This window comes from Xiphophorus maculatus, chromosome 20 (genome assembly GCF_002775205.1).
Source record: "Xiphophorus maculatus strain JP 163 A chromosome 20, X_maculatus-5.0-male, whole genome shotgun sequence".
NCBI lineage: Eukaryota > Metazoa > Chordata > Actinopteri > Cyprinodontiformes > Poeciliidae > Xiphophorus > Xiphophorus maculatus.
Window position 1 is genome coordinate 20,240,537 of NC_036462.1, and position 18,836 is coordinate 20,259,372.

The 18,836-nt window shown below is 38.7% G+C and overlaps 1 protein-coding gene across 1 annotated transcript; it reads right to left on the reverse strand.

Moving 5' to 3' along the window:
* Nucleotides 1-5,659: 5,659 nt before the first annotated feature.
* On the reverse strand, nt 5,660-18,836 carry crbn (cereblon). The gene is made up of 11 exons (XM_005799833.3): nt 18,724-18,836; nt 18,327-18,439; nt 17,194-17,396; nt 16,914-17,063; nt 15,016-15,172; nt 14,845-14,907; nt 14,659-14,743; nt 14,414-14,529; nt 13,352-13,416; nt 9,538-9,669; nt 5,660-7,826 (listed from the first exon to the last, which is right to left on the reverse strand). The coding sequence occupies exons 1-11, from the start codon at nt 18,791-18,793 to the stop codon at nt 7,643-7,645; spliced, it is 1,338 nt and encodes a 445-aa protein (XP_005799890.2). The 5' UTR covers nt 18,794-18,836; the 3' UTR covers nt 5,660-7,642.

Here is an 18,836-nt window from a genome sequence, read left to right on the forward strand (position 1 = left end):
GCATCAAGAAGGAGAGTCTGGACGCTTCCAGCTCAAGTGAAGAAGCGTAGCAGCCATTTTTGTAGGCTTTATCAGGCAATATTTGCTAAATAAAACAATTATCAGCTGGTTATTGCAGCGGATGATGTATGACGGCGTGTTAGGGCCATTGTAGAAAAAGTAAGTAACTTTCCGCAAAGAAACAAAAATTTTGAGACTGAACTCAGAAATCTTTTTTTGGGGGGGGGGGGGAAGACGGAATTGTTTGAAAAATCGAAGAATTACATTTTTTTTTCTATAAAATTTGTAATAGTAATCTAAAAATTTCTAGCAAATATTCAACTTTTCATACTCAAGAGATTTCCAGGTTTCCTTCTAGCAATTTGCTGAGATTAATCTCTAAATTTCTGAGCTTAAATTTTTTCTATCTACAATGGGCCTATTATGCCGTCATAGGTGATGGGACCAGTCTGGACTTAAAGGCTCACAAAATGATAAACTGTTGGAAGAGAAACCCAAACATGGTGCATATATGTCATGTAAGCTCATATTTATAGACTTTATGTCAGTTTTTATGCCAAACAGTGTCAATCACGCTGCTACACGCACTAAACAGCAAACAAACTGTGAAGAAAAAACAATGAGTGCCTGGGGAAACCTGTTCAGATATGTTTCTTTGTTGACCCAAACAGGAAAGAATATTTCAGCAGGCTGAAGTGACCAAAAATAAAGTGAAACCAAAATGTGTTTACACAGTTGCTGTTTGAATATGTCACTTGCTCTTGTTTGTCCAGAATTATTCATACTGCTGGTAGATTCAGATTTAATGTCGTCCTGTAATTTACAGACATGTTTCTTCTGACTGGAAGGAGGAATATTAATATTTGGAGTTCTGACTTGAGTCTGTGGAGATGGGAGATGATTAGAGTGCCATTATTTATGAAAATTGAAATAATAACAGTTCCCTCACCTTTCTCTAATCTTGCTGAACCATCTTGTACTCTTAGGTATATATCAGGTGTAGAGGAATAAAATAGAGTGAAAGTCCATCCAACTATTCACAAATAGTATCATCAAACAGGTTCTGCCACCTGAAATGCTGAATGCTTCGTCCAAGCAATCTTTTGCAATTTTGCACATGTAGAAATTACCATTAAATCTGCGATTTGATGCATTTTGCAGCTCTTCCAGGAGTCCCGTAAGCTGCAAAGACTTGGAGCTCATTACAAATATGAGTGGTCAAAATACCAGCGGAAACATGCAAAAAGCTGGTCAGTAATTGAAAGAAGCTTCTTGTTGCTGCAAAGCCAGTAGAGGCTTTTCCACTGACTCTGAAGAGAGTGCTGTAAATCATTTAATATGCGATGTATGTGTTCAAATGTAAATAAACATGAATTATTTTTTTCCAAATATTACACCCTTTGCACATTCTTCTTATTATTTTATGTGCTGCTAGACTAACTTAAGGCTGTGCATAATTATAGTGTAAGCAAACTGATTCAGGATTCATAAAAATATTTACCAAATAAAAATCTGAATAGTGTGGTGTGCATTTGTTTTGATCCCTCCCCTGAGTCAGTTTCGCTGCAGTTACAGCTGCAAGTTGTTTAGAGTATGTCTCTACCAGCTTTTGACGTTAAACTTTTTGCCCAGTCAGCTCAACCACAGTTGATCTTGCAACATATTCTCAATTGGATTCATGTCTGGACTTTGACTAGGCTATTTTAACCCACGATGGAAGATGAACCTCTGGCCTAGCCCCAAGTTTTTTGGAGCCTCTGACTGGTTTTCTTCCAAATTTCCTTGTATTTTGATCTATTCGTCTTCCTATAAGCTTAGACCAGATTCCCTTCCTCCTCTAAAGGGAGGAGGAAGAGGCAGCATCAGGCTCCCCACAGCCTGATGCTGTTTTCTTCTGCAAACAGCTGAAAAGTTTACTTTTGGTTTCATTTGACCGGAACACCTTCTTTGTCTGCTGCATTGTCTAAATTGGAACTGGCCGTCTTACAGCTCTAACTCAGGTTTCGTTTTTGTTTCATAACAAAGAGTTATCCTACCGACATACTTTCCACCTGAGCTGTGATCTCTGGAGGTCCTCCAGGCTTTTTATTTTCCACTTCGTCTTCTTCTGCTGCTTCTCTGATTTGTGATCTCATTATCCAGCCAGTGTAAGTGGGCGGCTGTGTATTGCTATTGTCCGTGCTCTAACCATTTTCAAATGAGAGACTCTACAGTTTTCTGAGATGTCTGACACTTGGAATGTTGATTTATAAGCCATCCCTCCTATACACTTTTCCAGAACTTTCTCCTGACCTCTCTACAGTGTTTTTCAGTATTCATAATGTGAGATTAGATTGCATATGACACATTAGATTTACAAATTAGGTGGCCTCTGGAGGCAGTCAGTGGCACTGGATGTATCTGAGTGAAAAATGATGAAAACAAAAGAATGGATCCCTTCTAAACATCCCAAAACGAAGGTGATATTTGTCGCTGTGAAGTGACAAATATTGAAAAGATCAAGAGGGATGAACATTCCTCAAAGTCGCTGTGCTGTGGATTCAGTGAGCTGTTTTTTTTGGGGGGGGGGTTTTTGGAGTAATGTCTTTCATCAAACTTTGGCAGCACAAAGCAGCACTGTGAAGTCTGTATGTCCAAAACTAGCTCAGTAGTGTGAAGTTTCCCTGTTTAACCTTTAGGAGGTTTTGGTTGTCAGTCAGTAGCACCTTCCACAGAATCAGACGATGTCCTGCTGTGATCCTCTTTGCTGCAGGCACATTGTAATTGATAGTAATGAAGCCTAATAAGAACAAGCATCACTTAAGCGTGCAAACATGTCATGCTTACAAGGAGCAGCCCATGTGCCGTAACATGCCCAGCTGACATCCATGATTAATGAGCGCAGTGTTCATGGCTGCCACAGCTGTTCTCCACACTTGCTGTCTTGCTTAGTGTACATCACAGCCTGGATCTGCTTTGTTCTTACACTGCCTGGTCAGGATAAAAGCCACCACCAAACAAAAAAGGTCACACACGCTAATATTTTTGATAGACTGGCACACATTCGCTTCTGCAACGTCTCAAGATTCATTTCCGTCCAGCGTTGTTGTGAAAGAACAACTCTTTGGCAGTTTTATCCTGATGAATCTTGACATTGTTGGAATATGCCTGTGCCATCAAGGAAGAAAACATCCACTGATCTAATGACCTGGTAATCCAGTTTATTCAGCTGGCCACAATCTTTTGGCAGGCATCAAGATGAACAGAAATAAGTGTTTAAAATATAAAACTATCTGCATACTGAAGGCCAATAACGCCTGAGTTTCACTTTTGGACTTGATTTCCTGTCATAAATGAATTCCTCAATGATATCCTAACTATTTAATACATGTGTGGTGGTATAACTGTACACATTTCTATCAGAAACCTGACAAAAAGACATCAATGTCATAATCAATACAGCTGGTCCTTTTAGGCCAAATTCTAGCTCAAGTAAAAAGCAATAATTTAGGAGGTGCTGTTCCTCCTGGACATGAAAAGAAGACTCAGCAGCTGCTGCAGACACAAAGCAAAAGAAAAAAAAATAACCAAGTTGTGTTGGTGAAATGTCATATAATGCATCTCTCAAAGTGGTACAAGAAAGGTTTTTCTCCGAGGGTTGTCGCATTAAAATCCTCAGAGAGGCTCCACATCTCTTCTCCCACACACAGGGACTCAATAGATGGCATCAAATGAGCCTGCGAATAATTTGCGTCCACATCAGACATAAAAAGCAAAAATCACGTAATGTGTAGACATGATGGCTCAGGAGCATTGGCAACCTCTCTTTGGATTTGTTAAAATTAGAAAGGAGCTTCTAGCTTCTTCTTTAAAAGCACTACTCCACTAAGCAGTAGTGCTTAGTGCTACCTTTATAAACCCACAGAGATACAGAACCATCAGATCTGTATCGCTGTGGTCTGAGCCTGAACACTCTGGACAGAAACATGAAAAGCAGCACAAGGTCTCCGTTTGTGTCCATTTTTAGTCACTGGTGCAATAAATGATCTGGAAAAACAAGCTAAGGCTTCTCTGGCAACTGATCTCTTAGTAAAACCTCCTGCTTTTAGATTAACATAGGAATGAAAATTAGACCAATGACTGGACGCAAAGTTACAGGATATAGCACCTTGCAAAAGTTTTGAAAACCCAAATTTTAAAGTGTTTTGTTGGGATTTTGCTTGATGGACAAACAGTGGTACATAATTGTGAATTGGGAAGAAAATATGACATAGTTTTCAAGTTTATGACTTTCAATAATCTGAATAATCCAGGTGTAGAAGCAACAGGTGTAACTTCAATCTTGAGAGGATTGTTTTCTTTTTTTCCGAAGACTACTTTTAGCATCTTGTGGCTAAAAGTAGTCACAAGACTACTTGTGACTACTTTGTCTCCCTCTCATTTGAATGAAGAGGGAGACATTCAAATGAGCTTCATTTGAATGTCTTAAACTATTTTCTATAAAGTTAAATGACTAATTTTAGCCAGGTAATTTTAGCCAGGTTAAGAGGAAATGAATGTGTCTTCATTTATTCCCCACCAGAAATTATATATATATTAAATCGCACTCCACAGAAACCTTTAAAAAGGGTTTTTCTTCCGTTTTAATTGCCTATATTACTTCTTATTTTATGTTTTTATATGTTTTACCCGGGTAAACATTCATGCTTTGCTGCTGGCACATCTGAATTGTACCACTGCAGGACAGTTAGGATTTTTTTCTATTCTAATCTATTAAATTAATAAAAGTAAATTTAATTTAGATAAAATGTGAAAAGCCTGGACTTTTTTGAACCACTTTTAGGCATAAAAGTTAAGGTAATTCATATTTAAAACGTTTTTAAAACACAGCAGCATCCCGTTTGTCTTATTAAGAGCTGCAGCTCATTATCTCATAATTAGAGCAGCGCAGGTATTTGTTGTACAAGTGTGAATTAAAGGTCGAATCAAGAGTTTTTAACATAAGTTAACCTGAAAAAAGTATATTGGTCAGTCGTTCCATTAAATTTTAAGGGACATGCTTTACAAATCAAGAATTTTCAGCTGTGAATGTTTTTGTCTTGCCTGTTTTCTTACAATGAAATAAAAACACTTTACTGAAGATCCTAAGTAAATTAGTCCTGCTATATTTCTAAGTGCAGTACAAACTTTGGCTCAGTTTAGTTTGAATACTGAAAACAAGAGGAAAGAGAGCCAACTTTGACTAAAGCAAAATCAAACATCCAGCTGATCTAAAACTTACCAAAAAGTAAAAATGAAATGTTGAAACTTTTCAAAACCTCAGTATCCAGCAAATGTCCTCACACAAGCCGTGGGTTTCTCGTTGTATTGTTCCCGTCAGATGAATGAGACAAAACATGCAAACTAATTTTGAATTGTTTGTAGATGTATGATTATGACTAAACCAGTGCTGTAAATAATCATATTCCTCAGCAAATGAGTAAAGGAAAAAAAAAAGAAGCTTTCATTGAAAAAATGTCAACCATAAACAAAGAAAACAAAAAAACATGTTTGTAGATGAACATTCTTAAGTTTTTATATGATCTCTCACTGCTTTGTTTTAGTAGAGAAATGATAAAATTCCAACATTTTGCAAAAACACAAAAAGACGATTGGGAAATAAAGGATAATCTACAAATCATTAGAATAACAGTCATTTAATACAACTAACATGTTTATACAGAGAAAGACCCAGCAGTTTTCTGCAAAAACTGACGGAAAACAAACGTGAGAGAACCCAGAAACTATGAAACAATAAGCCGTGAATCTTATCGCCGGGTTGCTGTTTATGAGCTCGTGTTCAGGACCGGTTCACAGATTTTCCAAAGCAACAAAAGGAACGTCGAGCTGTTAGAATAGGCACCGGATTTTTAACATGCCACACGGCATGAACAAAATGAATGAATAAGGGCGAACGCTCCGTCTTAATTAGCTCTGACCTTTACAAACAGTCCGCCCTGAGGCACTGATACATATCTGACGCTCAACTTGTGCACCAGAGATAACGGCCGCCTCGTGAAGCATACCCTCAGACGAGACAAACAGCCTCTGCTGAATGCAAATCCAGCAGATTTGATCAAGTATATTACACATTATCGTCATCATCATCTCTGATATTACCCTTCGGTTTTTGTTTGGTTAAACAAGAAAACATGGCTGTGATAATTACCTGCACGGTTCCTCCCCACATCAGCAAGAACTTTAAATTAATCCTGGAAAAAATAACAACAAAAAAACTCTTGCATACAAAAATACATCAGATCTAACATTTCAAAAATAGTCTGTTATCACAGATCTATACGTACATGAATGCATCTTAATAAATTAGAATATCTTTGAAAATGTAGTTTATTTCATATAATCGAATTCAGAAGGTGAAACTCCTTTTCATTACACTAATATATTTAAAGTGTTCATTTCTTTTAATTTTGATGGTTGTGGCTTTCAGTTAAAAAAAAAAAAACCCAGAAAATTTAAACATTACATACAGTCAAGGAAAAAAAACTATTTATAAACAGATATGTTATGGTCACAATATAGATTTCCACAATCATAGAGAATAAAAAACCAAAGTATCTGACCGATCATATCGCAATGTATCCGAGTCTCTTAATGGAAAGTTAGGTGGAAAGAAAAACTGTGAAAAATGTGCACAAATCAACTGGGATAACTTCAGCGTTGAAAGGATTGTGAATAGTTTGGGGGAAATGGTGAAGAGGCATCTGGAACTTACTCTTTGTGCTGAACCATAGGCAACATCAGAAGTGTCTTATCTGCTCTAAAAAAAAGGATACGTGTAACCAAGTCTTTACTCTTCCCCCAGTCCACCCGAGCCTCCTGAAGACCCAGCAGCTCCGTATTATGGTGCACTAATTCAGTAATTCATACAAAAGGAGCCCTGACTTTTCAGTACAGTGACATTTCTGCATTAAAAATCCATTTCCACCTAACTTTAATTTTCTGAGGAACTGAATGTTGTAATAGCTGTAAATTAAATCCATCAACATTTACAGAAATAAACACTTGAAATATAACCCAGTGCATAATGAATAATAAGTGAATTACTGAAACAGCATCTCTGTTCAAATATATTCTAATTTACTGAGCCGAACCTCGCTGCTCTATGACAGATAAAATATCTCAGACAAACAGCTGAAATTACAACAAGTTCACTAAACAAAGTGGCTGCTATCGCGGTGCCAGATGCATGCAGATGAGACTCTGCACTGCAGGGAGAGAACAGTAGAGACCGTAAAGCATGAAGCGACCGTTTTGTGTTTATTTGTGTGTGTAGGTGTGTGAACCTTCAGCCATATTGATTCGTACAGAGAGAAAACAGCTTGATGTGCAGCTGCTGCATGCAGGGATGTTGAACAAGTTCCCAGTCTGTTCAGGCAGTCGGCCTTCGTCTCCTTCTCATTACTCCATCCATCCTCCTGAAATCGACCCTGAAAAGTGCCGTTCAAAGACCCCCTCTTCTATTGCAATGGATTTTCTGCCACATGTTGCAGCTGTTACGATGCACTGATGACTATTAAGTTAGAAAGTATTTGCAGTTTGACACTGACAGGAGAGCGGGGCGTAGGGAGGCGATTTTTGAAGAGGAGGAACGGACGGTCTGAAGTCACAGGCAGAAGAGGCGAGAACCTTTGCCGCCGTCCTCGTCCTCCCCCTCCGGGATGCGGGGCAGCATGGCCGAGCGGGTCAAACCCCAAAAGCGAGACGGAGACAAGTCCTTCTTGGTGGCCGTGAACTTCCAGCCCATGTGAGAGCCGCAGGTCTGGCACTGAGCGATGGTCCAGGCGTACCTGAGAGGAAAGAGAAATTAAACGATAAGTCATCATTTATGTGTAGTGTAATGTTCCTAGAAACCTTATTCACTTTAAAAATCCATCCTTTTCCAAAGTGGTCTCAGTTGTACATATTCTCATATATGTACAACTGTAAATACAAAAACTCACAAGACAATTGGATGAGGAATAAAGTCTGAAAATATATGTCTGTTATCGTTTTTTCCATCTTTATCCAGTCCTGGAATCCAGCATGAAGTATAAGATTATCTTAGTGGTCAATAGAAAAACACACCTGAGAAGCTAAAAGTTGATTTAAAAAAATGCTTTTAAAAGTATTCTGTATAAATAACAAGATCATCTTATCAGTCTAGAACTGAGGTCCTTACACTGGCTACTTATTGAGTTTATAATCTCCCTAACAAAGCATTTACTAGTAGAGGTCTGGACTTTTACTAGTCCATTACTATATCATTGATCTTATTCAATGATATAATCCACTAAGACCTTTAAGATAATCTGAATAAAATCTACTAACTACTTTAAGAGTTAAAACAAAACACAAAGCAGAATCACTTTTCATGCACCAAACATTTGGCAGAAGCTTCCTGTACGCTGCATTAATGCTCCCAACAAGGCTAAAAATATTTTTATTTGATGTTGCATACGCTTAATCTAGTTTTTTTTTTTTTACTTTATTTTAAAATCTGTGTAATCTAAATGTTTCAATTTGTTTTATCTTAATGTATGTTGCTGTTAACTTCAACACATAAGCACTTTTAGTTGCTTTTGCTCAAAAGGTGCTACATAAATAAGGCTACAATGCCTTAATAAGAACATAATTTCACAAGAAAGCTTTTCTTAACTCTAATCCCACTGACTGAATTCGCCTCAAGAGCCTCTGTCCAAACAGCTCTCTGTTTTTGGAAATCTTTACTGAGATTCTGTTCGGTCACGTACACCTTTCCTTTAGTGGTGTGTAGTTTTACACACCACTAAAGGAGAGGGAGTGTTATTTTGACCCCTCAAAGTCTCAGTCAGGATGTTTTGACTGAGACTGAGACAAAGGATATGTGCAGCTCTGCATGAATAAATCCCAGTCCAGAATCTAAATCATTGGGTCTAATTCATTTAACTTTAAAAGTTCACTCACCAGAGTTCATCTACAGTGAAAATGAAGTATTCAATAATTCAAACACACTAGCAAAGGACAAAATCAAAGTCTCCATGTCTTGTAATTCCCAAACTCCCTACTGAGACCTGCTCAAAAAATGCACCAAATTCTGAACAGACCAACACAGATTGAGTGAAATGCAGATCATCTAAAAGAAATGGTGAAGAGAAAAAGAGCAACAGTGACTCTGCACTGCTGCCTTTACACAGACAGGGCAGGGTTGTTATATTTTTAAAGTAAACCAATGCTTTTGGTCTCAAAAACATTTTGTTCCTCTGCAGCAGTACATTTTATCCATTTAGAAATACAACTCCGTGAAGGTTTTACAGTTTGTGCAGCGCCTCGACCTTCCGAAGAGCTGAAGCTCCATCTTTGTGTTGGTAGCTATTGTGCTTGTTGCAGAAGATCCTGTTTAAATAAAAAGGTGAAGGCACTTCTGACCAGAGCAGATATGAAGCAGAGGGAAAACACAAACACTGGTGAATTCATGCTGACTTCTAAACACATTTAACAAAAGTTTAAGGTCAGAGGTCAACTGAACACAGTGAGAGTTACCCTGGAAACCAGCTGTGCAGTGTGGAGGGCCTGCCGACCAGGTTCAGGTTGTTGGCTTTGTAGACAGTCAGCGTTTCATGAACGTAACCGTGAGGGTTGACGTATGCCGCCATGGGGCCGTACAAAGACAAGCTGGTGGAGGAGAAACAGGCAACAAGTCATTAGCTGAGAAACTCACTGAAGACTTAAAAAATAATTACATTTAAATATAAGCGATAATTCTGCTGTGTCTGAGTACAGCAGTTTGTTCAACAACCTCAGATTGCATGGTTATGTACGGTTAACAATCACAAAGAACTGTTTTCAGTCACATTTTGTAAACTAATGGATTCAAACTTAAACTGGACTTTCCTTTTTGAGTCCAAACCTGATCTTAGCCGCCAAGTTCACGGAGCTCAGGAAGAGTAGTGATAGTGGCAAAGTAAAGGTGAAGAAAATGGGGGTTAATACCAACAGGCTAATAAAAATCACATTATCGTGTTTTCACAAACTTTAAATCAAACCTTAAAATCAACTTTTTACTTAAGTAAATCTAAAATTCTGCCGCAGCCTAAGCTGCTTTGGTAATTGACCAAAATAAATGTGAAACATGTTAAAAAGACTTAAATAAAAGCTCTATTAAGCTTTTTCCTCTCTCACATGTTACTGTTTTTCTAAATTCAAAACATTTACTGCTTTTGCACAACGTGAGTTTGATATTTAGTATCACTGATTTGGCCTAAAGGATGCAGGAACCTGAAATAGAGCTAAAATAAAATGCATTTCGAATTTACGCAGCACTAAATTTGCTCTGTGATGGCACAGTTACTTTAAAAAAGTAACTTTAATCAGATTACTGATTACTCCTTGAAAAAGTAACTTAGTTAGATTACTGACTACTTGATTTGGAAAGTAACTAAGTTAAAGTAACTTTTTTAGTTAACTTCAGCAGCTGCTAACAACGTTCCGCCTCCTGTGAAAATTACGTTGATCTTTGCCAATACTTAATGGCAAGTTATTTTATAATTGATTATAATAATCAACAATGTGTCTCCACTTATAAGGTTGAACTGAAGAGGAGATTTTTTAATGGTTACAGTACAAAAAAACGTTAGTAATTTGTGTGTGTTTCTGAGTGGTCCACTATTGTCTGGAAAACTCTAAGAAGGATTTTAAAGCCCCCATCACTTCCTCAAGCCTCCAGGTTGTGCGTTACGCCCCTGCGTTTGCTGTCAGCGCACAGCGCTCCTCCTGCGGCTCCACAACTCAGCTGTCCCGCTGCACAGATTTGTGACACTTCTCTTAATATTAATGATTATAATGGCGTTTAGTTGCACAACTTTACGGACTCGTTCATTCGTGGCTGTTTTCACGGTTATTGCGCTGATCATATTAGTCTCGATGTTTGCAGTTTTCTGGAGCGCAACGCGAAGCTCGACGTCATTCAGGCAATATATTAACTTAACATTAACAAAGACACAGCGGGACGGATCATCCGGGAAATGATGGACAGGGAGAGCCTGACTAAAACTACCTTAATGACGGACAAATTCTGGGATTGATCAAGAGTCGCTTATTTCCAAGCCCAAATGAGCAACTTCACGTTCAAAAACGAGCCCAAAAACGCAACCCGCGACTCATTACATTTGCAAGCGACTTGAAAAAAAACAAGCCCAAAGCCGCCTATAATAATCGGACTTGGCGACAGAAACTCAAAAAATTTCCTGTTTTTCCACCAACAAAATGCGCACCTCCCTCATCCCTCCATTGTTTAAATTTCCGTAACTGCTGATACTGTCGCATAGAAACTGCGATCACTCGACAAGACGGATAGCGGAAATAAAATTAAATTACAAAAGAAGAAAGTAACGCAACGTGATTTCGATAAGTAACTGTAGTCTGACTACTGGATATGAAATAGCAACGCGTTAGATTACTCATTACTGAAAAAAGTTACTGACATCACTGCCTGTTACATAATCACATATTTTGCTAACAAAATCCTAACTATAAAATTTGTTGTGTTTATTCAAAAGTAATACAATAAAACTAGAAACATGTTTCAATGCTGTAAATATATAATTTCAGATAATTTGATGCGACTCTTTGGATCAAATATGAGACGTTCAAGCTTTTTCTTCTTTTTTTTTTTTCAAAAACATCACTGCTATCAAGATTTTCCAAGATGAAATTATGTCATATGTAATTATGTTTTTCTTAGATCCCTAATTGAAAATGCATTAGCAAGACACAGTTATTATTTCTGAATGCATCACAGATCTCGCAGCACACATAATCGCTGGTTAACTCTGATGATCTTGGTGACTAAACCACACTTTTGTCTGGAAAAATATCCATCGCGGCTCTGGACAATTTCCCAGGTCTTTAGCGTCTTTGTGTGTTTCTGCTGAACAAAGAGGTGACCCAACACACATCACAGGCGGCTGGAAAATGACATTAGATAACAGAGTCTGTCGGTGTGGAGGTGCCAGGTTTACTCATGACGTGACTCTGAATCTATACAACTTCCAGGCAAACGAGCCTCAACCACAATGCGTTTGTAATGGCAGTGATTACAGAGGGAAAAGGTTTGCTTTATTCTGCTTTTTTATAAAATGAAACAGCCAACTTTTGTGTGGATAGAAGTACAAATTGCACATTTTAAGAGCCTTGTAAGATTATTCAGACCTCAAACTTTTGCACATTTTGTAAAACAACAAACCATAAAACAATTTTTAAGCCATATATTGATTACAGCGTCATAATACAAGTCTCAAAAACCAGTAAACTGTAATTTTGTAAAGAACGCCTAACGCAGGAACCGGAAGATATTTTAAATATCCAAAAATAAAACACAGAAATCAATAAAAAGGAAATAAAAGCCACACATAGTCAAAACCATAAGTAAAATAGAATATGATGTCTCTGTAAACAACAATGTAAAATCACAATGGAAATGATTGAGCTCATTTTCATTTATCGTGCAACTAATTGATTAATTGCTTTTTGTGATGAGCTTAGAGTCAAATGTTTTTCAGCCTACAACAGATTTTCTCCAATGAACAACAGTGATTTGGCTCCATTCACCTTCACATCAACCACAAGCCGCTTACCACAGCATTATGCCGTCTCCACCATGTTTTACTGTGGGAATGGTGTGTCCAGCTGAGTCCAGGATGACGTGTATTACTAGTTTCCAGCATGCGTGGCATTCCTTGTAGTCACTCCAACATTAACGCCAGCTTTGTGAAGTGAAAGTCCAGTAGATGTCATGTTGACAGATTTTCCACCTGAGTTGTGGATCTCCGCAGCTCTTCCAGAGTTACTGTTAGCTGCTTTTCATATCAAAAGCCTCCTCGTCTGGCCGGTCAGCTTAACCGGATGAACATTTTTTTGGTAAATTTGCCTTTGTTCTGGACTTTTTTGTGTCTTTTGGATTCAGCAGACATATGAGGTTTTCAAAGTGAAACTTCTTCACAACTTCAGGGAAACTTCTGATTTCAAAGACATTATTGTGACATTTAGAAATAGAAATCATTTTCAAACTGACGTAAAACAAGAAAAGTTTGGTCTGATTTAACTTCAGACAATAAGAAAAAAAGGCGCATGTGTCTTTTTATTCAGTGTATGTAAACCTCTGGTTTCAACTGTATATATTTCATTCAAAGCACTAGAACAGTTTCATTTAGTGTCTTATTTTAATCTCTTGACTCCTTTATGGACCTGGGGTTGCATTTCGGCCCTTATTTTTTTATGTATTTCTCAATCAGAAATCCATTAAAATTACAATTTTGATATTTAAATTGAAAGAAGTCACAGCAAAATAAGTTCTCACCTGAAGATCTCATTCTTTGTCGTAATTTCTGTGTCTTGACACTGCTTACAGCACAGCGACGTACACTGAAGAGAAGACATAACACCAAATTAACACTCAATATGCGTCAAATGTTACCTCTGATAAATACCGATCGATGACTCTGATGAACAAAGCTGTAAAATTCATCTTAAACCTCCAGGCTTCAACAAGAGAAACTCAGGTGAAAGCAAGTTTTTTTTAAAAACCCTGAACACATCCACCTTACAAGTAAACAGAGCTGCCCTCTATTTAAAGTATGTTGGAAGAGTTAATTTACCTGTTTTACTTCAAATTATTTGTCTATTATCAACTTGGTATAAAATACAACAAAAATTGTGTCCTTGTACAACAGCTTAATGCTAATAACGTAAACAATTTGTTTCAAAAAAAGGATATGACCCTATTGGTGTTTTATCAAGTCAATCACAAACCTTTTCTATGACAGCTAAATATGAGAGTCATAATAACCTGAGCTACCATTAGTGGTCTCTATGTGTACTTAGAATCATCACTTGATCAGGACAGGAATGTGTAAATGAGGAGGCGACTGAGTTGATGAGAAGTAACTTTCCCTCAAACTATGGCTACAAAATGTTCTGCACAGAGCTGATAAATTACTGAAATGAATCATGCAGAACATTTGACTGTTTGTATTGACATGGAAGAACTTATAGACATTCCTGTCCTAACTCGCCCTGACACATACACAGGGTTTAAACATACAGAATAACCAGGATGACAGAGACCAGACTGCCTTGTAATGTGTAACATAATCACGTGAAGAAAGGCTGGAGTGACGTATTCAGAAAAAAGCTTCAATATTGTGTTCACCTTTCACCCCAAACACAATAAGCATCCATATTTTCCAGCTGTTAAAATCAAATCAACCAACATTTACTTTTGTTTCATAGTAAGTTAACTCTGGAATGAATCTTTGCAGCAACAAATTGTCTGCCAGCTGAACCCAGCCCTGGAACTGGATCCCATCACAACATGAGGAAAATGACGTTGCAGCACAGGGACACTGTGACCTTTGCTTACCCGGTCCATGATGTCCAGCTCGCAGCGGAGTCTCTGGATGGCGCTGCCGATCTTGAGCAGCTGGAGTCGCAGAGCGTCGTCTATGGGGAGACAGGCAGCCACCCTGTAGGAGAAGTCTGACACAAGCCAGACAGAAGCAGAGGAGATGGATGAAATAAACAGGAGAGAGCAAAGCGAGCACAAACAAGAGCCAGACACGCACGGACGTGCATGATCGATGAGCAGTAAACCGGAGAGTGGCTGACCTACGGCGTTTGTTGGGAGTGAGTCATCCTTCAGGTTCTCATCCCATTCGTGGAGCTGCTTCTTCACTCTGTTCATGAGCGACTCCTGCGAGGTTGAGCCACGGGAACAAAGGTGTACATTCAGTTCTGTGAGATGTTCTTTAGAGAATAATGGGCCGTGTTGTATAAGTGGACTGCAGCACTCACAGAGTCGTAGAGAGAGTAGACCCAGGGAGGCCATGGAGTCAGGCTGGCACAGTGAAACTTCCTCTGTAAACAGAAACAAATCCACCAGATCTTCAGTTTTTAATTTAACTCTCCTGGTTCTGGTATGAAGTGAGGCATACACATTTATCTGTTCACGGAGAAGCGTCTGACCTGCTGGCTCAACCAGCGCTGGGCCTGTTTACAGCTCTGAGCTCTGAGTTTGGAGGAGGGGGACATGTGGAGCCTTGAAAGTGGCGTCAGCTGCACAGCAGAGAGCGGGTCTGGAAGGATCCGTTCGGGCAGGATCTGCACTTTGGCCTGTCTGATTCTGAGAGACACAGAAGGAAGGTGATGAATCGCAGCACAAACATGTGATGTCTGGAGTAAATGTTAGGAAGTGCATGACAGGAAGTATGTAAAAAGTGAGAGCTGCTGCAACAAGAAAGCCAGCAAAGAGCAATAAAACTTACGTAACTGGTACAAAATAAATTTAATACAGATTAAACAAATGTTTCTTCTCAGGAGGAGAACTTAAAGCACAAGATAAAAAGGTTAATTTAAGTGAGCAATAGTTTAAGTGCTCTAATGTCTGGAGATATCGCTATAATAGGAGCTCATAACAAGATTACGGCCAACAATTCGTGTGTATTATATAATCGTAAGTAAAAAGATGGAGATGTGTCTTAATAAGAACTTGCTTATATTGAAAGAAAATCTCAGTGATTTCCTGGGCAGAGGAGGATGGTAGTTAAAATGATGTATTTCACAGGTCCAGCAGTGACGTAAGAAGCCTCAATTCAGAAACACTTCCTTGGTTCATAAACAAACAACCCCTCATTACAAACTGGGACAACAGAAAATACGTTAATTACATAAAAGGTACAATATAATCATATTTTATCAACCAACTATGTGTTTATTTACCCAAGTTAAAAGGATTAAAGATAAAGCCTTGAAAGAGGAAAATATGTTATTTCAGACAAGATTAACGCCAGCATATTGTATCTTCTTCAAGATCTCCATTGTGTTATTCAAAGCAAACTAATAAATTACTGAAGAAAACACGAAACTTTTTCACCACATTTTGTCCAACTACAATCAACAGGAACACCAAATAATTTGGTTAAAGCTTCACCAAATTGATCAAGTCACATGAAAAGAGAGTAAATAAGCTAAAGTTAGCCTTAACTTTCAGGAAGCTGCTCTGCATTAAATAAAATTTAAAAATCAGCAGTAGAAGAAAGACACGAGTTTATTGAAGACTGCATGGTGTGTGTGTGTGTCAAAAAATGAGGTTCCAAAGAAAATTTTCTCAAGTTCAAATAAGGATTTAAACTTCTTAATTACAGTCCAAGTCAAATTTGTGGAAGAACAAAAGAGACAGTGCTTTTATTCTGATAAGCCATAAGTGTCTTTGTCACACAGTTAGCTGAACAGCAAGCTAATGAGATGCTGGAAGCCATTTAAGTTTATGTTGTCCAGAAATTCCCCCAAGTTATTAAAATACTGTGTTCAGATGGAGAGATATCTGTGTGCTCAAAGAAGCCTTTAACAACCCACAATCCATGAACAATAAGGGAAGTAAATTATCTGTCTCTTTTTACTGCAAAACATGCATATATTTATTAAAGTGTGTGCAAGTCTGTTTTTTTTAGCAGTAAAACATTACTGCACTCTTTGCACTCCTACAGAATTTCCTCATGTTGGATTTAATATAGGGGTTAGACTGCCCTCTAGCTGTGAACTTCTAGAGTCAATTAAATCAAGATTCAGAAAAGTTAAAACCTATATTCTTTTCTTACTGAGGTAATAGTTTTAAGGTGCTTAATATTAAGTTTTCATGCTGGGTTTAGTGTTTCAGTGTCGGCTCAGGGACTTCTTAGCATGTGGATTACCAAGAAATTGAACTGTCTCCCTTCTACCTAGTCTCAGTAATCTGATAACTCCTGTATGAACATTTACAACCTGTCCATGAATACACAAAGTATATTCTCTTGTCTCTACTGAGCTGAGAAGCGAAAAGAAGTATTCAGTTTGCTTTCTCACTTCATGGGACCAAATACACTTACCCGTCTGCTTGAGTTCTGATCTCATGGACCTTAAATCTCTGCCTGCCAACAGCCTTCACTTTCACAGTTTCGATGCCGTACTCCTGCTCCTCTCGGTATGCATATATTTCAGCCGTTGTTCCAAACTCAGCCTCCGGCTCGCCTGCATCACTGCAAACACATGCAGAAGCTCTGAAGTACTGGTGACCCGGAACAACTTAAAAGATTATAACAACATCTAGCTCCTCTGACTGAGAAGATAAAACATGGGTGATGGGAATTTTATATGTTTGTGTTGTACCTGTGTGCGAGCACGGCGAAGGTTCGGTCTTTCTGGATGACGCTGCGCATCATGCTGACCTCCTGTGGCCTGAAGAGCTGCAGGGGCAGCGTCTGACCCGGTACCAGCATCACGGCTGTGTGAGGCAGCACAGGGATGGTCTGGCAGCTGTCGTCATCATGCACCGTGCGGCCGTGAAACTCCTCCATGTCTGAACCCAGGTACTGTAATCAAAACAACAAAGGTATTGTTACAAAACAAGACAACAGACAAATATACTGTAGGTGGAAAAGCAGAAACTAGCCTGTAGCAGATTAATATTTAGAAAGATAGAAAGGCTTTTCTCATCATCAAGATTTGTATTCGTAGGACAGAAGATTTAGAAAATGCATTGCCTTTCAAAGGGTATGTTTACACCTTGAACATTTTTATGCCGTCATGTCACAAGGAAACTGCAAAGAAACTCCAGAAGTCACAAAGGTGATTAGATAATAGAGTTTAAATGTGCATAATTTATTCTCAGTCCAAATCCAGCTGTTCAGTGAAGGTCTCAGAGGATTGTGAGAGAATATCAGTGAATATGTCACCGCATGAGACATAGTGGTGGCAACATCAAGTTTTGGGGATGATTTTCTTCAGCAAAAATTTTTGTAAAATGGTTAGAGCAATGGATGGAGCTAAACATCAGACAATCCTGAAATAAAACCAGTTAGAGGTTGTAAAAAAAATTAACTCTGAGGTGCAGGTTCACACTCCAGAAGGCTGAGTTGGTATGATCATTTTTTCAAAGCAATAGTGGCATAAATAGGAAAAGAGTGGAAGACAGGAATTAGTGAAATGTTGATTGCAGAAAGAAAGAAAGAAAGAAAGAAAGAAAGAAAGAAAGAAAGAAAGAAAGAAAGAAAGAAAGAAAGAAAGAAAGAAAGAAAGTCCATCCTGGACAAATAAAATGATTCCTTAAACGTAAAACTTTCCACAGATTTTCAGCTATCTTAAGCTTATTGATAGTGAGCAGTGTTGTTATTTTTGATATTTAAAATCTCAATTCAGGGAAACATTAATGCTGCTTTCTTACTACTGATATAAATATAGTGATTGTAGAAAAGAACAGCGATTTGTTCACATTTTAGAAAAGGTTACAACTGATTGCTCACAGCATGAGATGTGGGAAGACTGGGGTCAAAGGTGATGGTGCTGGGTTTTTCCGCCTCGTCACTGTCTCGGTCCTCAGTCTCCATGTCATCTTCCTCCTCTTCTTCCTCGTTGTCTGTCGCGGCACAAGTTAGTGAAGACACAGAGAGACGGGTTAGTGCTCCGTCTGCATCCCAACACAACCACAGCCGCTAAAAAACACTCTGCTGGAGCCAAACGGGCTGCTTTACAAATGTCAACAAAGACAGAAAGCGAAAGCTTCGGGATCAAAGATGGACCAGAGCGGCTTTGAAACCCGAGGAGTGGCCTTTGTTGCGGCTGTCTGCGCGGCTGTCAGGAGGAGGACACGGACTGTCCCCTGCGGACACCGTGAGACATGTCTCTGCTGCCGCCTGTTACCTGGTAGCAGCTGCAGGTGGTTCCCCATGTTGTTGTTAACGTTGTCTCCTCCGCCACCCTCGTCAGCCATATCTCTCTGTTTACAATGCCAGTTCTTCTTCTATGGCGTCTTC